This window comes from Mytilus edulis, chromosome 9, assembly GCF_963676685.1.
Source record: "Mytilus edulis chromosome 9, xbMytEdul2.2, whole genome shotgun sequence".
Classification (NCBI taxonomy): domain Eukaryota; kingdom Metazoa; phylum Mollusca; class Bivalvia; order Mytilida; family Mytilidae; genus Mytilus; species Mytilus edulis.
The window spans coordinates 30,938,497-30,963,933 of record NC_092352.1 but is presented as its reverse complement, the minus strand read 5'-3'; the positions used below and the strand labels follow the sequence as shown (position 1 = coordinate 30,963,933).

Below are 25,437 nucleotides of genomic sequence, written 5' to 3'. Positions count from 1 at the left end.
AACAGTAAGATAGAAAGTTCGAGTCTATCAAAAAATGTTTTACACCACTTAGCTTTGTCCTTTTTTAAGATTTACAAAACAAATAATGAATATTGAAAATATCTGTATAAAGAAATACATTTTGTTTTCCTCCTATAATAACATGTCAGGATAGTTGCATGAAGAAAGATTTTTTAACCAAGTTTTTTGGTTAGGTTCATGTTCCTCAGTCTCTATAGTTTACTGTTTATGTACTATTGTTTACCTGGTTTTTTTTTTTTTTAACTTTTTTAGCCATGGCGTTGTCAGTTTATTTTCGACTTACGAGTTTTAATGTCCCTTTGGTATCTTTCGCCCCTCTTTTATCTGTCACCTTAAGTATATTAAAATTTCAGGACAGTAAAAAGTAAAGATAAAAGTACACATTGACTTGCACGCGCTTTGCACGCGATACAAGTGAATACATTACTCCTACAATGTATAAGCAAGATAACTTGACGACTAATTAGAAGAAAAAATGATAACTTTGTGTTATAGGTTGTACAAGGTTATCTGCTTGTAAATTGTATAACCGACTTGGCAGGCTAGTATCGTCATTATACAGAGTGACAAAATATGTTTCCATTTAATATGCAATTCCCATATTAAATAAGTATCTGAATCGTTTTAATTGAAGAACTAATCTTATCCCCTGTGGGTGTGCCATACATTTTGTTTATTTACACTGTTTTTTTATTTAATATATATCGTCAATATTGATGCACATTAATAATCGTAATTACTAGTCATTACTCCGGAATGGATATACAAAACCTGACTTCAAAAACAATAGAACAAATATCCAAATAATGAAATAGTAAGCTAACCAAATTTTAAACAAAATTATTTAAGACCGACGTATGACAGCTCAAATAAAGGCAAACTACTTAAATTTTTCCGTCAAATTTATAATCTTTTATTCGTCGAAATATGAATTCAGCATTTTAACTAAAATGGAGACAAAAAAATGTGTGTTTATATTCATAACCATAATTTGTTATTTCAAGTAAATATCACTATCAATTGTGTTCTTACCGATAAAGCTAAAAAAAAGTTTTGAAATGTGAATATTCAAGTTATTACATAAATAAGAAATGAGTCATGACTAAAATATAAACGTGTCTTATCGGTTTTATGAAAGTTTCAAATTAAAAAAAAATGGTAGAAATAGAAAATTCTATTTCTGCTTCCGTAAGAAAATGAATAACATATCAAACAGATAAATCCTTCGAACAGACAAGATGTATCTGTTTTGCAGACGATGGGGTGTTTGTGATGTATGCTGTTACCATAGCAACGTCTTATCTAAAATTATCTCTGTAGCTACATCTTCCAAAATTTTCGTACATTCCTCTTGCCACCTTCTCTTTCAGAATATTGCCCAGTAGAAGGGCTGGGCTTTAAATATGGAAACTATTTGGCTACAGAGGTCCAGTGGCGAGGTCCCCTGGGGATTTCGTTTACAAGGGGGACGTGAATTCGCTCAGCCTTTATCAGTACAAAAGGTAGGAATACACAACTTTTATTACTTTTGGAAAAAACTTTCATATGATGTTTTTATGGTTAATTTGTAACAAATGAAATCTATAAGAGCGTTATTTTAAACATCCTGATACTTCCATTTTGAATTAACTTTTTTTCGTTCTTAAAAAGCGAGACCGGCGGAGACTAACAGTTATTCTACATGTATTCTTATCATATACTTTTTAACTTGTACTACAATACGTAATGACAAGAACACTATGTTGTTTTTACAAATTCAATTATTCAATTTTACAATAATTATATTTGATGTACATTATCACTTTATGTATTATGATGTCATATTATACCTCTAGGTTATTTATCCCCCCTTTTATTTGTGTGTTATACCATATTACATACAAAAATGTACCTCTTATCATCTCCAGACACCTCAGAGCAAACAAAGTTAACGAGTGACTGACTGGTCTTAATTAACTTAGTACCTTCAATAAATACGATAAACAAAAATACACAAATCACACTAATTTCTAGTACAGAGATTAATATTCTCCATTAATTCGAAACAGATGTTACTTTTCTTTAGTAATATTACAAGTGCTTTAGTGATTCAAGATCATACTTATCAAATCGATCGGCAATGTGCAAGGATAAAATATAGGATTTGAATAAATCAAATTTTTCGGTAAGTTTTGAAGATTTAATTGAACTAAAAACCTAAAACAATGGGAAATAGTGAAAAGTAAAGTTGATATAGAAAAAAGTAATAATTAATTCAATTTAACTAAAATACATGTTTTTTTATTTTAATTTGTTAAACCCTTTCATTTGAACCAAATGCTCAGATATTTTTTAGGGTGTTTATCTTTATTTAACTATTAATCAAGATAAAGATTAACGATAAAAAAACCCATCTCTTATCAAATAAAAGAAGGAGTACTTTGTTGATGAGTCTGTCTATTTTGAGAGAAACTTGATTGCTTTGTTAATGACTGATGATATAACTAAATTTATCGGATACCTTCATTTTATCTTATCTATACCTATCAGTTACATAGACTACTGTACGGTGTATAGCATGTCGTGCACCTGTTCATCAAATTCTTCGGTTTCAATCGGAATGAAGTAGCAGTTTACTTTTCGGAAAAGAATAGAAACTAGGTGGTCTATAACATCGTTCACTGCATCTCAGTTTTAACTCTGGTGGATAGTTGTCTCATTGGCAATTTTGCCACATCTCCTCATTTTTATAGAATACTAAACAAATCCTATAAGGCTTAGATAGCTAGATTATCTCGTATTTTTGAAATTAATACAATAAAAAAAATTAAAGTTGATAATTGATAATAATGAGTTAGAATTACTAGTACATAAATAATGCTTTAAGTTTTATAATCATCTGTAAAATCTGCACATTTACGATAAACAATCCAAAATAAATATCTGTAGAAACTCCACGGCAACGTGCATTTATACTATAAATATTTCTCCTTCTGAAGGTTAACAGCAAATTGCAGACGATTGACTCACAAGTGCCAAACGATTCGGCAATGCAAAAAGATTTACATGATTTTGTAAGGTTGTTTAGAACTTGGCGTAAACATCTTGAGAAGTTAGTTCAATGACTATTAAACGAGATATTTACACGTTTTTGTAGTTAATCATCTTTTGTTTCATAAATATTGTATAAGTGTATTAGTGTGGATACATCCCTCTTAAAAATTCCGAACACTTTACAAACGCATTCTTAAACATTTCATTGTAAAGTTTTTTAATTTATACAAAAATGAAATAATTAGATATGTGTTATCAACATGGTCTGTGAGGAAAGGGTTCGATTAAAAAGACTTTTTAACTAGTAGAATGAGAGCCGTATGGAGACTTTTCTTTAAAACAAAACCAGAGCCGTGCGGTGTCATTTCTCAACAAGTAGAATGAGAGCCGTACAGTGACCTTTCTTAAAAAGTAAAATGAGAGCCGTAAGGTGACCTTTCTTAACAAGTAGAACCAGAGCCTTACAGTGACCGTTCTTAACAAGTAGAACCAAAACCGTAGAATGAGAGCTAAAAGGTTACATTTACAAAAAGAATGAGAGCCGTTCGGTGACCTTTCTTACCAAGTAGAATGAGAACCGTACTATGACCCTTTCTTAACAAGTAGAATGAGAGCTGTACGGTGATATTTCTTTACAAGTAGAATGAGAGGCGTGCGGTGACCTTTCTCTACTACTAGAGTGAGAGCCGTACGATGACCTTTCTTGACAATTAGAATGAGAGCCGTACGGTGACCTTTCTTAACAAGTAGAATGAGAGCTGTATGGTGACATTTCTTGACAAGTAAGATGAGAGCCGTGCGGTGACCTTTCTTTACTACTAGAGTGAGAGCCGTACGGTGACCTTTCTTAACAAGTAGAATGAGAGCTGTATGGTGACATTTCTTTACAAGTAAGATGAGAGCCAGGCGGTGACCTATCTTAAAAGTGGAATGAGAGCCGTAATGTAACCTTTCTTAACAAGTAGAATGAGAGCCGTACGGTAACTTTATTGATAAGTAGAATGAGAGCCGTGCGGTGACCTTTCTTAACAAGTAAAATGAGAGCTGTATGGTGACATTTCTGTACAAGTAGAATGAGAGCTGTATGGTGACATTTCTTTACAAGTAAGATGAGAGCCGTGCGGTGACCTATCTTAACAAGTAGCATGTGAGCCGTACGGTGACCTTTCTTAATAAGTAGAATGAGAACCGTACGGTGACCTTTCCCAACAAGTAGAATGAGAGCCGTGTGGTGACCTTTTTTAAGAAGTAGAATGAGAGCCGTAATGTAACCTTTCTCAACAAGTAGAATGAGAGCCATACGGTAACTTTATTGACAAGTAGCATGTGAGCCGTACGGTGACCTTTCTTAATAAGTAGAATGAGAACCGTACGGTGACATTTCCCAACAAGTAGAATGAGAGCCGTGCTATGACCTTTTTTAAGAAGTAGAATGAGAGCCGTGCGGTGACCTTTCTCAACAAGATGAATGAGAGCCGTGCGGTGACCTTTCTCAACAGGTAGAATTGAGAGCCGTTCGGTGACCTTTCTCAACAAGTAGAATGAGAGCCGTGCGCTGACCTTTCTCAACAAGTAGAATAAGAGCCGTTCGGTGACCTTTTTTTGACAAGTAGATCCAGAGCCGTACGGTTACCTTTCTTTGCAAGTAAAATGAATGTCGTACGTTGATTTTTCTTTACTAGTAGAGTGAGAGCCGTGCGGTCTTTTTTAACCAGTAGATCCAGTATATACTAAACAAATATATACTAGTTCAGTGATAATGAACGCCATACTAATTTCCAAATTGTACACAAGAAACTAAAATTAAAATAATACAAGACTATCAAAGGCCAGAGGCTCCTGACTTGGGGCAGGCGCAAAAATGCGGCGGGGTTAAACATGTTTATGAGATCTCAACCCCCCCCCCTATACCTCTAGCCAATGTAGAAAAGTAAACGCATTACAATACGACATTTAAAATTCAGTTCAAGAGAAAACCGAGTCTGATGTCAGAAGATGTAACCAAAGAAAATAAACAAAATGACAATAATACATAAATAACAAAAGACTACCAGCAGTTAACTGACATGCCAGCTCCAGACTTCAATTAAACTGATTGAAAGATTATGATTTCATCATATGAATATCAGGAACAATCCTTCCCGTTAGGGGTTTAGTATCATACCATCATAACATATATGAGAAGAACATAACCCGTGTCATGCCAACAACTGGTTTTTTAATAAATGTGTTTATTCCGATGCAAAGACCCTATAAGTGAATCAATATTAACGCCAAAATATGCAATCTTTAATGACCTGACAACAGTATCGTAACTATATCCCTTCTTAATAAGTCTATTTATAGGTTTTGTTAGTTTCTGAGTTGAATACTGACATTTTTGTGCTTTATAAAAAATATTTCCATAAAAAATTGGATGTGAAATACCTGAACGAATAAGAAGTCTGCATGTTAAGCTATATAGTAGATTGAAAACCGTATGGTGAATTTCTTTTGCAAGTATAATGAGAGACGTGCGGTAATTTTTCTTTAACAGTTGAATAAAAGCCGTACATCAACCTATCTTTACTGGTAGAATGTAAGCAGTTAGGTAACTTTTCTGTACAATTAGAATTGGAGATGTCCATGGCCATTTCTTAACTAATAGAATGAGAGTCGTACATTGTTTTTTTGCTGGTAAAATGAAAGCCGTATGGTGATTTTTCTTTACCAGAAAAAAGACAATTGTGATATTTGTTTACAAGTAGAATGAGAGCGGTATGGTGATCTTTTCATAACTTGTAGAATGAGAGCTGTATAAAAAAGACCTTACTTTGCAATTAGAGTTGATAGATATTTACTAGTAGATTGCGAGACGCTCTGTGATATTTGTTTTACCAATGGAAGGATCTTTCTTTACTGGTAGCATATATCTTTTACTAGTAGAACGAACCTTTATGTACTGGTAGAATTAGAGCCGTCAATTTCAACAGACAACAACAATGCGTCATTTGTACTACTGTATTGATTTAACGCAACTTATTTCTTGCGTAGGTGACAAGAATATGTGCTACGGTACAAAACGAGGTCGGGTATGTATCCCAACTATTTTTGAGTCATATATACTATTCTGACTTTGCATATTTATGATGGATTGTACTTTATAAATCATTCTTGTTCCTCTTGCCAACATGTTTACGTATTTCTGTAAGAGTTAGGTGTTGTCTTTGTATATAGACCAATATCACACTGAGTGACCCACAATGATTAAACGGTGAAACCAGTAAAGGTATCAATTGACAGAGGTTTTCTCCCTAACTGAACAATAAATCTCAGTGTTATAATGGCGTAATTGTTTAACTATTTCATTCATAAACTTAAATGATGTAAAACAGGTATTTACCTGGTAATCGTGGGGTATCTGAACCCTTTATCAAAATCTAGTAAAAATCAATTGTGCTTGTAAAACGATTAAGATTATAACAACCTAAGTTCCGAAAACAAAACAAATTGATTCACTAAAATTGTGAAATTAATATTGAAATCACCCGTTACCCTACTATTCAACTCGACTGATAAAGATTTACGATTTTATAGATTATCAAAAGGAGAGGCAACTTAAAATGGGACAAAAAAGTGTGTTTCACACCGTTAAACTTTGGCTTTTCTTGTTATAGGTAACACCTGGAAGTGTTGCAGGTAATGTTCTCGTTCCTGGAGATATTGTTCTGAAGATCGGTAATAACAACGTAACTAACGTTTCACATAACGAAGGACAGGATTTAATCAGATATTCTGGAGATCTTTTACAGTTAACCATCAAAAGGTGAGTTATTGCATTTGCATGCTTGTGGTCTATGGAACAAACAAAAAAAAACCGAAAAAAAAGGTTCACAAGTCTTATTAAGAAAGTACAAGATGCAAAATTATAATCATAAATGTATGTTATATCTGAATATACTTATCCGTAATATGTACAGAAATAAACCGGAAAGAACTGTTAAAATGTTATTAAACACGTATATTGATCACATCTACTATGCAAATAAATAGTATGCCTCATCATGTTAATTTTTCATTATTAAAGTTTTTAAGTAAAAGTGTGTTTTTCTCCCGAAATCTAATTTTAACCTATACGGATATCCGGAGATTGTGACTTAGGGTTGGAAATGTTAATTGGTTTGTCAAGAAGTTCTTTCCTATTGGTAGGAAGTCAGCATGCTTGTTTGTATAAGATACACCTTGGGGTGTTAGCCTGAATGGGTGTATATAATTTACACCAAAATATTATTGTCAATGTATACGTTGAATGGTAGTTTTCAATCATTTAGGAGCTATGGGATCTTTCAGCGATTCATTGAACGGCATATTGGTTTAAGTTTAGATAAAATACGATGTTAAGCAGGTTTTGTTGATGGCCCGAACAGACAAATCTAATCAGATTGCATACTCTATTTTATATATACAGTGTGTTTGTTTTTCTTTTTCCGCTTGTTTTATTGTATTTTTCTTTTTCATTGTTCGTTGTGTTGCTTCCTGATGTTTTGTTATCGTATAAGTGCACAGAAAAATGTTCACGTATAATTATCCTCCATTTGCCCTTATCTGAAAGGATATACGCAAACCAGGAAAAGTATTATATTGTCATATCAATATATATATATATATAATATATATGTCATATATATGTTAGGCTTGAACTTTGAAAAACGTTGAAAGGCCTTGTTCACATGCATATAAAACTTAAAGAGAAGATACAGCTGACCAACATGTATTTACTATCCCAGTTTGAGGCAACACCGTATACAAACAGGGGCATTGGTTGGTTGAATGGTCCAAGTAGTCGTCGAACTACTATATCACTAGCCATTCAACACTGACGTTCGAATCCCGCACGGTCAAGGTGCACTCGTCTCCACTCTTAATTGACTAGGATTCTTAGTTTTCCTACAGAAAGTCGATGGTTCTCTCCAGCTTTCTTCGCCAATAAAAACTGACCGCAACGAAATTGCGCAGTAGTGTTGAAAGTGGCGTTAAATACCAATAAATTTAAAGATTTATGACGTTTCGTTCTCAATCATAGCTATAAAACCAAACCCGTGGTAACATACTTCTCCATATACCCCTTACATGGTTTACATAGGTTTTTGTTAAACCCGTGGTAATATATTTCTCCATATACCCCTTACATGGTTCACATAGGTTTTTGTTAAACCCGTGGTAACATATTTCTCCATATACGCCTTACATGGTTTATATATGTTTTTGTTAAACCCGTGGTAATATATTTCTCAATATACGCCTTACATGGTTTATGTATGTTTTTTAGTTGAAATTTCCCTTCAAAAGTCGCTCTGTCGGCAGTGTCTTAATATTCCGGTACACTTTGACCCACACAGAATAGAACTGTATGATTCCATGAATAACTTGTCTTTAAATAATTTTTATGTGTTTTATGTTTTAACCACATTTATGTCTGTCTTTACTTTTTAAACATACGTCAATATCCCCTCACTTATTTTGAGGCACTGTTTGTTCCCTTAGGCTATATTGTTCGCTGTATGCCATTTTGCTTAGTACTTTATTTTTAATACATTACTTAATTCATGTTATTATTGACATGAAACAACAGTGTTTTCCGAGGTTGATAAGTAATTCAAAATTCAACTCCTTATGATAAAACGAAAAAAATAAAGAATATACATTGTTTAAAATTTAGTGGCGGTACTAAAAATATCAATTCCATACAATTTATTATGGATATTCATTTTAGATGTCCAAGAGTTGCAGCTAGTGCTCCAGTAAGTCCAACACCTATGTCCCAGTATAATCAGTACGGCACACAATCAGAAAGTCCCAGTTCATTCAGGAGTTTGTCACCAGTCTCAGATAACTATCCTATGTACCAACAAGGGTATCCTTATCAACAAAGAATGTACCCTGACGAACGTGACAGTCCTAGGCAGTTTGCATCATTACCAAGACACGCAGGCGGATACAGAAATTATCAGGACCAATATGAACCTCAACAACCACGACGTGAAGAGTACAGTACACAAACTATGCCAAAACCGACACCGTACCGCCCAAATGCTGGTTTTCAGCAACAACCATACAGTCAAATGAGAAATGAAAGTGAAAATTACGGTCCAGGGTATAATACATCGCCTTACAGGCCTGAACCACAACAACAGGCCATGTACGATCCATACCAACAAGATCCTTATCAAAACCGATCACCAGGTCCAAACTTTAGTTCTGATCAAAATCGATCACCAGGTCCAAACTTCAGTTCTGGTCCCCCTGGATATGGCATAGCACCACCAACTTATGGAGAAACACAGCAAAGAAGAGGAAGTAATACAAGTGGCCCATCTTACTCAAGACAAACATCATCAAATATGTATCAAAATCAGAACGTTCCATCGTATGACTCTCAGCCAGGTAATAATGGATATTATGTAAATTCTAATTACAATGAATCACAGTCGCCATACCAACGTCAAGACGCAGGCATTAGATCTTACAATGGGTACGAACATCAACGACCTGACGATAATCAACAAAGAAGTTATCAGTCTAATGATACATCTCTTCAGAGGCAAACATCTACAGGATATCAACGTCAGCCATCGTACGAACAACATCCACAGATAATCAATGGACGACAGGCTGTACAAGTAAGTAGGATTAACGCTTTCCCTGGTGGACTTCAACAACAACAACAACAAACACCACCATCCCCTCCAGTTCGGGAGGAGTCGCGACCGAATTATCAAAGACAGACTTCTGGAGGCTCATTTCCGAAAGCTCCTGTTTACGAAGCTAAAATATGTTCCGCCGGTACTCCATCGGAAGGTTATTTAACGAAAGATAATGAAGTGAATCAGAATAACAGAAATCAAAACAAAATTTTGAATCCTAAAAAGAGTAGTGTTCCAACTGGAATTAGTAGTATTGAGGATATATTATCACCGTTTGAAAAATTCCCTAATTATTATAACGAGTTTATTAAACAATCGAATGAACCGAAACAAGAAACTGATAGTGGGGTTGCTTCAGACATATCGGAACCACCACGTGGTTTCGGATCGCCATTAAGCACATCATCAGATCTTCGTCCTAGTCCGACATACCAGGATAGTGTCTCTGACAATCAGATGAATCAAATGAATACAATGTACAGTCCAATGAGCCCCATGAGGGAAGACTTTCCTCAAACACCTTCGTCGCCTCAGGTATCGGCGGCACCTGCACCACCACCACCGCCGCCACCACCACCATTGCCACCACCCTCAGACTTTGCACCACCACCGCCACCACCACCACCTCTCCCAGTACTCCCATTACCCGGAGCATGGTCTCTACCAAAACGGAAAATACAGGTAAGATTAAAGTAATAATTGTTCATACATGTAACATTGTCTTTGTTCTATCATCAGTCTTCGACCAATTTCTGTGTGTTAAGAATGTCTTGTATTTTCATTATGCATGCATACCTCTATCCTACGTTTATAGATAATACATTATATTACATTATATGACAATACTGACACCTCGAGATGTCGTAATAATCAGAACACTAGAATAGCAAAATGACGGATGTGTAATGCTTTTGATATATATGTGTTAGTGCAGTATAGGCACATCAAAGTGTGCGTTTTTATTTTTTGCTTAAGTACTTTCTGAAAGAGAACTCATAAGACATGCATACATACAAATCTATAAGAATTGGCAGCCAGTACGTATAATTAATTACAGAACATGGCAATCACTTTGCGTGAATGACGAGAAACAGTGGAATGTAGATAACTATAGATAGTTTTAATGTTTTCAGACGAAGAAGCATTCATGTAATTATTATTGGGAAAACACCTGTTTTTCATATTGTATTAACTGTTCTCTTCGTCCAAGCTAATCTTGTTTACTTTAGCAGAAAAAGATGTACATGATGTATTTTGTATCACAAGATATTGTCAGTATAGTAATTGATGCATTCAATAATTTCCCCCTTCCCAAATAAACGTGTTGATCGAATTCATATGAACAGTAAATTACCATCAGGCCCAAAATGCACAATGGAATTCGTAATTGCAAATCATTATCATTTACAATTGAAAAAAGCATACCTTTCCTTGATTGAAAGAAAAGGATATGGGGTATTTATCCCACGACTCAAAATCAGTCCATGCACGAAAACGCACTAAAAAAGGAACAGTGAATGTATTGCTTTAGCACATCTCATTTTATTCTAAATATTTTACAGTACATTTTCATAATTTTAATGTGGTTGACGATTTGTAACCACTACTCAGTCTGATCAAATATTACCTATACTGGATGAGTTTTCATAAATGCTTCATATTTCTATGAAAATGAGAAATGCTTTCTTCTTGAAAGAAATCAAGAAAATTGTGTTTTTATATTGTAAGGCTGTGTCTAAGCTTACATTACTTCTATAAAAATGGAACACAAAGAGAGAACTGTTAAAAAGATTCGAAACTTAATTCTTGCTTCGTTTTTTCTGGGGTTTATACAATATTACTAAACCTAGTTTTGTTTCACACCAATTTCAATACGATCTAACTCGAAAATGTATGTTTTAAAAGCCACCTTCTGAGGAACCATCTGGAGATCAACAAAGTATTCCAGATGCAGTTCTTAACACCATGATGAAACAACAAGGCAGTGGTCAGCCTAAACCTTTTGCCTATTTTACGGGTGGCATTGATTTGAAAGGATTTAAGAAACGAAAGTAAGTTATATTCAATAATTTTCACATAAATACGAAATCAATCATACCGATTTTTGTGTCTTTAAATTAAAGTGATTTTTAAAAAAGTTGGTATTTTCATAATCCCTTATCGAGACACATATCATTCACTTTTATGCATACTATTTTGGAACTCTAACTAAGTTCAGCAACAAAGTTAATTGAAAAAGCATCAGAAATTCTAAAGATGGGCTTTATTAAACTGAGCCACAAATTCAAACTTAACACTTCCGGGTCTAATGAATCGTGTGAGAGTCATTTTGCTTTCTTTGTTTTTGCTCGTGAATGGTATGTGGATATCACATTAAAAAACCCGAGAAACTCAATAATAAGAAAATGAGATGGTCAACATGACCAGCGAACAACTAAAAGGTTTTTGATTATATTAATGGTTAAACTTTAATCGTTTATTGCACATTTAATTTAAACAGATTTATTTATAGTGGATTGGCTAACAAGTTTTACAACTTATATTAATCCCTTTCCACATTGCGGGTGTGAGTGCTGCCTTGTAGCGGCATTAGCCTGCTCTTTTTCGAAATCTACAAGGGTGTCTTTAACGTGCAAGAGATATGGCTCTCTCTTAACACGGGTCAGCAATTTATCGTCCCTTCCGACGGACTCAAGACCATACTCACAAATGGTGTCAAGGGAGAGCCGTTTATGGTTTGCATACACAGTAAGTTTATATATAAGTATTAATAACGACAAACAAAACATGAACGTGATATAATATTTGTTTTTATTACAGTCGTCCACCACCGAAGGTAATGCCAAAGGGCTACAAAGGTCCCACTGTAGATGATGAAGCGGAAGTGGCCTATAGTAAACCAAAACCAGTTAAGAATCCACCACAGCAAGGCCCATATAAACATGTGCAATATAATAATCCGATAAATATGTACTCTAAGGATAATGCGGAACAGCAACTAAGGACTCAGAGTCAAGGTTCTGTTACTGCGGTTTCTGGGTAAGTAAAGTACAGAACATTGTTTAATAATTCCTTATGAAGTGCTGTTTTTCCTCTTATTTTTTTTAACTTTAAATTGATAAGGTTTAAAATGCCCAAAACTATAATATTGGTTCGTTCAGTGTAAACTACTGCATTACATTGTTTTCGAAGTCTGTTAATAAATTTGAAAAATTCATTGAAAACAGAAAGAAAACAAAAACAAGTTAATCAGAAACCATAAGTTGACGAAAAAAAAATTAACGAAACGAAAAAGATGAACAAAAGTCTAAAGAGACTAAGAATTGTGTGAACACAAACAATTGATTTATAGTTTGTACAAAACATGGTCAAAGTAAACGCCTTTTACTTTAATATGATTGGTATTTCCTTTTACTTTATTAAATAACGAAAGTTATACCAAAAAAGCAGATTCCAAGATGATGGTAGATATTTTGAACCTTTCAAACAATAACTGGTCATGTACATCATGGAAACTCACATTTCTATAAAGTTTCAATAAATTTGATACAGTTTTAATCCTAAAAAGATGTTGCTTTTTCCAGGCAACGATGGTCTTTTTGATGAAATTTTATCCAATATTAACACTCATACATCAGCGCAATTTCCACTATTTGCAAAATAACTTCAAAATTCCAACTCTGATATTAATTTGTCACTTATTCTCACAGTAACAGAAGGTGTACCCTATTGTCATGTTAAAGAATTAATTAAATGTGTGATTCGCCGCAATTTGCCACAACGTCTTATGAATTGGGTTTTGGTATTTGTATATGTTTATATATGGGAGTTTCTTCCACAATTAGATGTCACATCGCCAACACTGCCAAACATATAGTTGTCCGAATGCTTTTACGGAGGAAACATGAAATAATCTCGCCAGAAACTACTATTTTTGAAATTTGTAATAAACATGACAACAATCTGAACTAAAATGGCACCCTCCAATGGCAAGTCTGTGGTATAAATATCAGTTATATGATTGAAATGACCATCCGCATAATAAATGAAGCCATTTCTTCAGTTTGTTTTAGTTCATGTTTTTATTACCTGCATATTTATGTTGTACCCATTTCTAAACAATTTAATGCCATCATCATTTATCTTCACGCTTACATTTGTTAGCAAATCACATTTGTGTCTTACTCATTAATGTGGAATCTGACTTACATTTTGCAGCCGTATACTGTTTCTGTTTATAACATTGACAAGTTGCCTGCAGTTTTGGAGTGGTTTCAAGTTCTACTAATTTTAGAACGTGTGTGTTTATATTTTGATTAATCATGTTAACTAATTGTTTTCAAACATGTAAACAGTAATAGTATAAATGACGATTATTCTACATCTGTTGAGAAATCTTATTACAGCCGGCGTACACGTAGACATTCTGAATCAAGTAATCCCCAATTTAACTACATTGTACCGATGAGGACTATTCGGTGAGACCATGCATACAAAAAAATTAAACGCAGCATGATGCGATCAATAGGCACAGAGTAGAAACAAAAAGCATGGATCTTTGTAATAGTAATCAGCTCTTTTTATAAACAAGGGAAATAACCCTTTACAATAAACATCTGTTTAGATTTAGTAATTTGTGTTGAATGTCAAATATCAAATGTCAAAAATTGTCAAAAATATATTTAAGCAGCATGTGTGTTTTTATTCTTTAGTATATAGTAGGAATCAACTATGAACTTATTTGAGATAATTAATGTACATGTACAAATTGTGACAATGCAAAAATACGTTGCAATCGAATGAAATGAATATTATCGTGAATAAAACCCGTTTCCATTCAAGCTTTCGTGAACTGCATCTTAAGGAAAACGAAATTTGGCCAAAATATGTATTGAACCGATGGTAGACTAGTACCCTTCCTACGCCTTATATCGCATTAATTGTTTTTCTTTATGAAACGTCACCCTACTTGAAGTGCATGTTGAAGTGTTGTAATAGTAGAAATTTCCTTCACATAATTACAATATTTGTGGTTTCATTCACTCATATAACAAAAGTAGCATATTTTTAAAGTCTTTGCTGGAAGGGAACCTTCATTTGTTCGAACAGTAAGACATTTTAACTTTATTCATAAAAAATATACTGTTGTACTTTTAGGCGATTTTTATTCTCCTCTTCACCGAAAGGGACATTTACATGGTTACAGTAGATTTGAAATTATTGATATAAGTTGCATCTTTTAGAATATTATATCAAGCATAGGGATAAATTTCGGAGGTCTCTATTACACATAAACATTGCAAATGTATATTTCACATTTTATCGAAAAAATGTTTCGGTCATATTAGAGGGAGTTGAATAACTGCAGAGTGGCGTAAGTCCCCAGTGTTTACTTATAGCGTATGAAAATATAAAATATGAATATCTGGTATGATTGTCAAAATAATGTGTATCCAATAGATTTAAAATGAAGAGGATTTAAGCAATTATAGGTCACTGTACGTCCTTCAACAATGAGCAAAAAACAAAGCCTTATTAATGACAAAGCAATAAACGAAAAACAAACATTACAGACAGAAATTAACTACAACAACTGAATTACAGGCTTCCGACTTTGGGGGAGAATTCATTGTACTGTTACCTGCTCAGTAACCTGTTTTTTTTTTGTATGCTTCAGAAAGCAATTTCTCTCTAAACCCAGTATCGTACATGTATCTGAAAAGGACAATATAAAAAAATCCGTTACAGTTAAAGTTTTATGTGTGCATGGTCGTTATATATGTTGTACATAGATAGTAATTGTACATTATTAAAAGTATGAGGTTGTTCATTATTTTTGTATGGTAATTTCTGCCAACATCATCTCTGAGTGATACCTTGTTAATCACAAAACATTATTACGCATATACAGAAAATGAGTAGAATAACTTTTTTATATACTCGATCAATTAACGTAATTTCTATCAAAAAGTCGTTAGAGATGTTTTAATTACTTTTTGGAACTGACAAGTTATAGGAAGTTTTCAGTATCTTCTTTCATTTTCCATAAAATATCACACAACTATATAATAGCCAATAAAACATATGATGCGTCGATAAATTCTCACAACCATACCAAAGTTTTTAAATACTTGTTCTTAAGCCCTGTTGTTGCATGATATAGACAAAAACATTAATTTTTTGTTGATCGACTGTATTATTTAAAAAACAAATGGTCTTCGAAGCAACTTTGTTATGCTGTCAAAAGAATACTAGTATATAAGCACAATATTTTGGAATCACCTTAAACTATATTTTGTATGATACGGTTATAAACCTAAAGTTGATAAGGTTAGCGTTACATTTGTTGTACTATTTATGGACTTTCGTGTCATATCTTCTTTGGTATAAAATAAAAATCCATATTTTAGTTCGCCTTTATTTTATCCACTTAGCCCTCTACACCCAGCCATTGCATGTATTGTTTCATAAAGCTGCAGTTGATGACTAATGATCTCAATACAGCAAGAAAAAAATTAAGAAGGATGCTGCCATCATTTTTTACCTTCTTCGAATATTAGAGAACACCAAGTACAAAGAACCATTCTCACTTGTACTATTATATTTTCGGTTTATATAAATAACATATAATATACTGCAAACAATAAAAATTAAAAAAAAATGGTTGACATTCCAATGTCCAAATTCAAGACAGAAATACATCAGCTGATATTTTCAGAGAATAATCCAATAAAAAATTAAAATACTTATTTCATTGAAATTCTGTTTTTTCTTTTCTTTTTCTTCCACATTTGTATTACCTTGCAGTTTCTTTAAAAAAAATTGTGATTTACAGATGTAAAAAAAAATACACAGTTAATTTATGTATACATACAGGATTTTGAATGACAAATTTGCAATTCAGTCAAGAATATAATTCAAGATAACCAAATGTATTTCACTTTCGTCTGTAAATTTTAAACCGATGTGGTTGCCAATACAAGTGATAGATCATCAAACGGTATTTATAACACCTACTAATTTGTTTTCACAGAATGCCAGATAAACCAGCAGCCGATATAGAAAACTCCGCGGTGTATAAAATGATAAAGGAGAGTGAATCTTCAGGTAAGAGTAGCGCCCCCTTAACTCCAGACCGAGAATGTGCTCCAAGGAAGCAGGGATTATCATTCCTTCTGTTACAAAGTCTGTATGACAATGAAATGGAGGAGAATAAAACAGAGATAAATCCGGAGTGTAATATTTCAATCTATTATCCTTTCGTATGAACTCGATCTTTATTCCTTTTGCTTAGCCCTTGAAGTACTATAAATACAGCATTACACTGCTATAACTGCATTATTTTCTCTGATTTGAGTTCAAGATATGAATATAAACTCCCATTTTCAAAATCTTCAATATTTCATGACCACGTATTAAACACTAATAAGCATGGCTTCTGCACGTGTATATCCGCAATAACATTGTAACAATGCACATACAGTTATTTAAAAACAATAGTATTTATTGCACGTTCAATGAATAAATTGCTTAGACTTGTTTTCTTTTTTACGGGCATTTATAAATATTTCTTGAAAATATTGAAAAACTTCACTTTTTTTTTTAATTTTGACTAGAACACACCCGCGAAATCGCGGGAAATAGAGCGTATGTAAACTGTAAAAAAAATATACTGACTGGAGAATTTCAGGAGAGGTATCAAAATTCAAAGGTACTTAGGGACTGGGCACATTGTTTTGCCCTCCTCCTATTTTCCAAATACAGATTTTTATACCTTGTTTTTCTGTACTCTATGAACATGCATTGTTGATTATATGGGGAAGCATGAGAGTAACGCCCCCCTCCCTTATGAAAAGTTCTGGATCCGCTACTGTAAACTAATTGATAGTAAATAGCAGATATTATTCATTTTCGTTTTCCTCCCAATATAACCCAAACTGAAACACGTTAAGCAAGGATGATGCATGCTAGAACTCAAAATGATAGCAGAAAGCAAATTCATATACTTTATTTCATAAGTACAGAAAAACACAAACCGGAAGTCTAATCTGACTTAAAGTTTTTTCCAATGACGGGAAAATATCCGGACGCATTCTTTTTCGTTTTTTATCCCAAAATAACCCAAACTTAATGATCATAAGAATGGATGACAAATGCGAGTATACATGTTACCTATAGAACACAGAGGCATGATGATTAATTTATTGTGAAAGGAGGAGAAGCGACACCAAAAATGAGGTCTTTTCGTTTAATAGTATAGATATGATAAGATGTGACTGTACCAAGCCAGGCTTTAGTAATTACGTAATGAGTTTATCCAATGAAAAGGAACTTTTGATGTCTTTGCCATTTTATTTTTCAAGTGAATAGGTTTATTTGATTTCCTAGCAATTTAGTTTTTCCAGTGAATAAGAAATTTTGATTTTGTCAGCAATTTTGTTTTTCAGTGAATACGAGTGTTTGATTTCTCAGCAATTTTGTTTTTCCAATGAATATGAATTTTTGATTTCTTAGCAGTTTAATTTTTCCAGTGAATATTATTCTTTGTATTCTTAGCAATTTTTTTAGCAGTACATGTTTTCGTTAAGCTTATACAGATCGGGATGTGTAGGGGAAGGGGAAGGATACTAGTATAAGTTGTATACTTACACTGCTGGTACAAGTTTAGCTTTTGTTTTGATTGCGCTTTTCTTGCTTGCCTACGCTAAACTTCTTTTTACCTTTTTTACTTATAAGCAATGTATATGCATTCGAAATTATAATTCTCTCTATGGATGCAAATAAAGCAAAATTTAATCCTCCAAATATATTATATTATTAATAATAGTTTTTTCTCTTTGTTTCTTTTTTATTGTAATTTCACTGTTGAACAATAAAATAAATGTAATGACGGAAATATTGTTCTCTTTTAAGCGATGTTTTTGTGGAATTTTATTTACAAATATATTTATGTGTACACGCACAATGCTGTTTTTTATTGTTTTAGTTGTAACTACTATAAGTATTAAAAATTGATACCAAAAGTTAAATTATACAGTGCTACAGACATAATTTTATTACATTAACGTGTTTTACCGAATTGACGATTTGATAAAGAATGATTAACCTTAATCGATAAACCATCCCTGTTACAATTCGTATATATAATGTTACATGTAGTTGTATCAATACTTCCTTTTCAGTTTTTATTTCAATATTTCATATTTGTACGTTTATATTAATTTGTAGATAACTTTATATTTTTAATTTCCTATGCATATATGTATTTGTTGTTTTTAAGCATGTGTTTTTTCTTTTGCGGTGACATTAAACAAATAAAATATAGAAAGTAAACTTGGTCCACTCTTAAATAAAGCAGCTACTAAGCATTTCACTAAATTTTCAGTCGCAATCAATACAAGAAAGATTTAAACAAATCCTTCCTCCTTAACAGGTGCTCCTCGTCAAAAACATCAACCACGAGATCCTCTTTTACGACACAATTCTATAGACGATGAAATGACGTTTTCTGGATTGAATAAGAAGACTGACATCCCGTCTAAAGCGTTCAGAACGTTGACACGTATATCAAACCAAAACCAGAATGATACTGAACTTAATGGTCAACAGCAATACCAACAAGACGCCCATGATAAATATCTTGATAATGGTAGGTTTAACCCGTAAGCTTAACGAACCTCTTAGACCACGTCTCTGTAATTAGATCATTGAATAAGGGGTATACATTATTTGGCCTTTTAACATTTTTTTTTATTCGAGCGTCAATGGTGAGTCTTTTGTAGACGAAACGCGCGTATGGTGCAATTATAAAATTTCAATCTTGGTTCTAGTATATAAGATGAGTTTATTATCAAACAATTTCATTTTTAATCAAGACTTAAATCAAATGTATTCATCATGCATGCTTCAAGGCTCCTTCGTGTTTACGTTTACGTTATTGGAAGAAATTATCCCTAGCTGCTGTACCCATAAAATAATGTATCAATCAAATTTGTACCGTATCTAAATAAATATGCGAGTTACAATTTTTCCTTACATGTAATGAGCGTTCACATGCAGTTGCTATTGAGATGATTGGCTAGTGTTCTTTCGCTTTTGAATGCATTTTGCGACGTTTGAATCCCGCATCCTTTTTAAGGAATCGACCTTTAGCAAAATCAGCATTTAAATCATATTCATGTAATTTTTTTAAACAGACGAAGAGGAAAACACTATTGGTAAATATGAGCAGGGATCCATACGATATACGGGAAAACACATACCTTCCCCATCATTTAGAGTTCTCCAGCGATTAGCTAAATGTCAAGATGATGACCAACCAGGTATATTAATATTCAGTTACACTAACAGGTTTCTTATTGTTAATTTCCCGTTTTGTTGTTGTAACAGTTTATCTATGTTACTATTCTTTTCTAAACTATATTACAAAATCTGTAAGAAACAAATAGCCCTTTATTAAGGAGATTACTATTGAAAAAAATTAAACAAAACGACATTTTCAGATTTATAAAACTTAGTTTGCCGTTTTAGCTTTAGCTTCATTTAATTCACACGTAAAGCTTCTATCCAAAACGCTTGGTTGCTTTCTTTAAAAAAAAAAACCACACAATTCTTGTCAATAGTTTTGTATGTAATCTGAAGATTGACGGAATCTTTATAAGAACACATGTTTTGTGTTGACATTTTTTAATCAATCGTACAGGATATTTTAAAAATGTTTCTTCGTTTAGGATAAACAAATACTGATATGATAGATTTAAAAATTATTTTAAAGAAGTTTGCCTCTGATATTTGTCAGTGAGAATAATATAAAATTACAAGATACCGGAAATAAATCAAGTATTGAATAATAAAGAACAACTAAATCATTACCTCTCTTATTTTGGCTAAGGAATTAATTCAACATGATAACGAATTGAATAAATAATAAGCCATAACATTTTATTTGTTGAGTAACTATTGTTGTGTTCCCTTACTTTTTACACGTTGTCATCTTCATATTACACTGTGCATGTTACCATGGCAATACTTATAATCACCCGCAACCCATTATTCCTAGCTGCTGTACCCATAAAACAACAAAGGGACGAGGATGATCTACCATCAGATGAAGATGATGGACTTCCAGATACACTTAGTGGAGAGGAGTTGACGAATAAGCGTTATATGGGTGGACATATTCCTTCACGGTCATTTAAGTATTTACAGATGTCTGTTGGTGATACAGGAGAACAGAATGGTAACCTACTCCTTTCATTTTCATCAAACCTCTTAATTTATCTAAATGTCCTGTCTGATGTTTTGTGTTCACTAATGGCTTACAACTACAAATGGTTTACTAAAATATATTTAAAATAAGGCGCGCGGCGAGTTCTGGTGACCAGAGCATTTTTATCTACATTGGCATTGTGATGAGCTTTTAAAACACTGTTTGAATATGATAAACGTCTAAGAAAACGGCAATACTTTTTAAAAATAACAAAAGCAATGTGGTTGATGCAATTTCGAAAGGGAATATTTCAGTTCAAACAAAGACTTTAAAATGTCATCTATGAGTTAGTGTAGACTTATCAGCATGAGTCACAATAAATTAAATGTATAATCCACCCAGGATTTCTATACATGTACTTTGACTTAAAATGGTTTACTTTTATAAATTGTGACTTGAATAAAGAGTTGTCTTATTGTCACTCATACCACATATTCTTATATCTATGAATAATGGAGATAAAGGGCTTAGGTCAAAGTGACAGTTACCAAACAAATAAAACAAAATGATTAATACTCAGTCTTCAAATGCATATTTAAAATCTTTGATTAAACACATCAACAGTAAAAGAAATACCAAGAAAATATCAATGGAAAAAAAAAACAAAGTTACTGAAATGGAAAACTACCTTTTGAGTTTTTAGTGGGACACAATCCTCCCATGATCATTCATATCTTCTATATGCATGCTCTGAGTATAACAATTGAAACAGATAATATCACAGCCGTTTCCCATGTTATACGGGTGCACTATAGACTTATGTTAACAGCCTTTGCAATGAACCTTTGCAACTGTTTATCAAATTAAGGGAGCATTAAATTTAAGTATTAATTTTTGTGCATTTTGTGTAAAATTACGATGAATTGTTGTTGAAGACATTCTTTTTGAATGATTGTTTGTGTGTTGATTTTTCCATCATTCGAATTGGTATTTATGGTTAAATTTGTATATGATTAAGAATGTGTAAAATTATCAAAAACTGATTGTGCATCCATTGTTCGTCTCGAGACAGTATTCATAGGGTGTCTTGATTTAAAACATAAGTAATTGGACACTATGTTGTTTGATGGTCTCATGTTATTAATGTCTAAATCAATTGAAACCAAGTCTTTGTTAAATCGAAATCTTTCATGAATATGATATACTTTGTTAATGGGACATAAAAACAAACATCCGATAGAGTGGTTTACTACTACGATGATCTCTAGTGTGAAACAGTGCTTTATATCTAGTATGGAACAATTGTCAGAAAATGGTATTTAAGTAATTGTTATTTGTTTCACAGACCTCTATTATAGGCGTTGGTGTTTCTGTTGAATTAATTCATAACTTGATTATCATTTCTATATTGACGAAACGGATGTTAAACTATAGGCCTAGTTTAACCTTTTTTATTTCCTATCTACATTGTGTAATTGCATACGATACGATAGAGGGCGTTTTACTTCCTACATGTGCACACAACTTTAATGCGCCCTTACATAAAAGCATGGATACATGATATGATTGTCAATGAGACAACTATCCATCAGAGTTTAAATGAAGTGAATGTAAGTCTGTTTGGCGTATACCTAACATATGTAGAAATTTATCAATATTTTCCAAATACATGGTCTTATTGTAAATATAGAAATATATTGAGTAATATATATGTTTCCTTGGTGAGGATAAGTTACTTACTGAAGAAATGAAAAACTAAAACGAGGTCCATGTTTGAACAAATCACTATGGTCTAGTAATCATTAACAAGTTGTTGACATGTCTGGTATTACCTTAGCTGTATTTGGCATATTTTTTTTTGAATTTTGGATCCTTAATTCTCTTCAACTTTGTACTTGTTTGGTTTTATAAATATTTTGATATGAGCGTCACTGATGATTCTTATGTAGACGAAACGCGCGTCTGGCGTACTAAATTATAGTCATGGTACCTTTGATAACTATATTTATTAACAATGAGAGTTGTCGATCTTCTTAGTTTTATACATTTGATGTTTTTTTTACTGACAAATGTTTGTTTTCTCTAACAAGATAGTAACTCGTTTGAACTGACTTTGAATATATCTGTTGCAATATTATGTTAACATTTAAGCTTTATTCTTACGATGTAAAACACCTCTACTATAGCGTTTATCAAAAATGTTTGTTGCTCTTGGTTAATTTTTGAATCAACCGAGAAAACATGACGGAATCCTCAAAAATACATACTTTTGCAAACGTTAAACCATCTGTTTAATATAAGATAATCGTTTGATTGAATCAGTCCTTCATAATGAGTTATTCATAAGAATATTATGCACCATACTATGTAATAACTGATAGCTTTTATTCGAACGTTAAAGTATTCTCAGATCGGGATAAGATAGAAGGTTACGTAAGAAAAGGCTAAAAGTAACCAAATTACGTAAGAAACTCTGAAAATAACCACCGATGTATTATAAATGTGATATATTCCATGGATAGCTGTGTTGAAATTAAAACTTAGAGAACAATATGTGACAGGCTGTTGGTTATATTGCAGGTTCTGCGGGGCAGTCAAGAGAGGCAACTCCACCACAAAAAGCACCCACCGGAGGCGGTAGAACTCTGAAAATAATAACCAGAAGTACGGCTGTTAAGCCTCAACAACAACAAGAAGATACACCAAGCACAGACTTTTAAACAAAGATTTGTATAATCACTGTTGATGAAACAAAGAACGGATTTTAAATAGTGCAATAAAGACATACCGGCATCTGAATAAAAAACACGTTTTGTTAAATATATCCGGAACTAAGATAAAAAAACGGTATATATTAACCGGTTATTTTTTTTTATATTTGATGTGTCATATTCAGTGCGCTCATTCATTAGTAATAGTAAAGAATAGTTCTACGTGCATTGTCCTGAAGAACTTTTTTTCTTTTTAAATGTGTTTCGGCAATATTGTTATAAACATAAACACAACGAAAGTTATTGTTAATTATGATTCTCTATTGCATGTTGATTATAGTTTAAACTTAGTCATTAACCTTCAGTCTATATTCACAACGAGAATTCAATCGAGTATGAGCAATTGTATTTAAAGAAAATGAAAGAACTCTTAGAAGTGTATGTTTCAGTGATATACTGAAGGGTTTACACAAATTATTCCACAAACTTGTTTTGGAATCAAACTATGAGACAGACGTCTACTCTACCACTTGAACTGAACCACAGTTTCTTTTATAATTGCTTTCCAGTTTTCAGACATTACAGAGTTGAATAAACTTTTCGTATAAATCTGTTGTATTTGTCAATACATTTGCTTTATTTCATGTGACATTTTGTGATATATAAGTTTTAAAGAATTTATTTTTAGTGAAATGGTGTGAATGTCATGTTTATTTATTTAATTAGATATTTTATTTATTGACATTGATCCAGATATAACATGTATATGATGATATTATGTAAATGTTCTTACTGCTGATTACCGTTTGATGAAAGTGTTCCATTGTAAGATTTAACGAACCATTCTAATTCTTTTGAACTATTAACTGAGGTAGGAGTTTATGAATTTTGATAGAGTTAATTTTCATGATTTAAAAACAATGGGTGTGTGAATAAGTTCAATTCAGTATTCGCCCTTCAAATAAAACCTAAACGAATTGTAACTGTCTGTACAGTTATCGAGGAGTTGCCTAGATAGGGAATGGGATTCAAATGTAAGTAGTTTTATTTTATATAGTTAACTCAAATGTGTTTTTTTACTAAAATTATGTGAAGAATTTGATACAATAGGCGCACAGAAAAACAAATGTAATTCAATTTTAGGTTGTAGAAATATAACTTTCGAAGCTAATAAAATAATCAAATATTTTGTAATTTTCAGTATTTCTAAGATTTAAATGGTTATACTATCACACTTACGGTTATCTATCTTAGAACCTAGATTTGTTATGCAAGTCTTTCCTACAAACAGTAGAACTATTGTGTTTGTGTATTTTCATTAATAAAATGCTTGACAGTATCAGTCTTTATATTACTTTACGTTTCGGGGGGCACTTGTTATCTTTTGTAGCACCATGACCATTCCCATGAACAGCATACAGTGCAAAGACCAAACCAAATCTCAAATATTATTTGAAAAATTGTAGATCGGTTCATACTAATCAAATTTGATTTAGTCTTGCATTTAATAGCAGTTTCAATACAGAAATATCTTATAATAGTGTTACGGAAAAACTTTTAAAGGGAATGATAAAGTATTATGATCTTGTTTCACCTCAAGGACTTGGTACAAATGTATGTTTCGATGATAACCTTTCACGCTATGATGTATTGCTTGTTTAGTATGTTAAAAAAAGTATAACAAAAATACTGAACTCCAAACTAAATGTAAATAGGGGAAGTTCGTAAAACTTACAAAATCGGACGGTTGCCTTTTTTCAACCAAAATCAACTGTTGCAT

At 32.7% G+C, this 25,437-nt stretch overlaps 1 protein-coding gene across 17 annotated transcripts; it reads left to right on the top strand.

The window, feature by feature from the left end:
* The first annotated feature begins 1,295 nt into the window (after positions 1-1,295).
* On the top strand, positions 1,296-24,996 carry LOC139488079 (uncharacterized). 17 transcript variants are annotated; one of them, XM_071273427.1, is made up of 12 exons: positions 1,342-1,523; positions 6,711-6,859; positions 8,807-9,276; positions 9,313-10,418; positions 11,643-11,788; positions 12,558-12,776; positions 14,144-14,215; positions 16,771-16,973; positions 19,171-19,386; positions 19,934-20,059; positions 20,797-20,976; positions 23,527-24,996. In XM_071273427.1, the coding sequence occupies exons 1-12, from the start codon at positions 1,425-1,427 to the stop codon at positions 23,664-23,666; spliced, it is 3,126 nt and encodes a 1,041-aa protein (XP_071129528.1). In that variant the 5' UTR covers positions 1,342-1,424; the 3' UTR covers positions 23,667-24,996. The 17 variants fall into 17 exon arrangements, with proteins under 17 accessions (XP_071129540.1, XP_071129530.1, XP_071129527.1 ...); XM_071273429.1 differs by having other exon boundaries at positions 1,319-1,523; positions 8,807-10,418; positions 16,771-16,844; XM_071273426.1 differs by having other exon boundaries at positions 1,319-1,523; positions 8,807-10,418.
* Positions 24,997-25,437: the final 441 nt, after the last annotated feature.

Coding starts and splice junctions, on each gene's coding strand:
- LOC139488079 (XM_071273426.1), top strand. CDS start 1,425: ATGGAAACTATTTGGCTACAGAGGTCCAGTGGCGAGGTCCCCTGGGGA. Junction 10,419..11,642: donor TACCAAAACGGAAAATACAG/GTAAGATTAAAG, acceptor ATGTTTTAAAAG/CCACCTTCTGAGGAACCATC. Junction 20,060..20,796: donor TCAAGATGATGACCAACCAG/GTATATTAATAT, acceptor CATTATTCCTAG/CTGCTGTACCCATAAAACAA.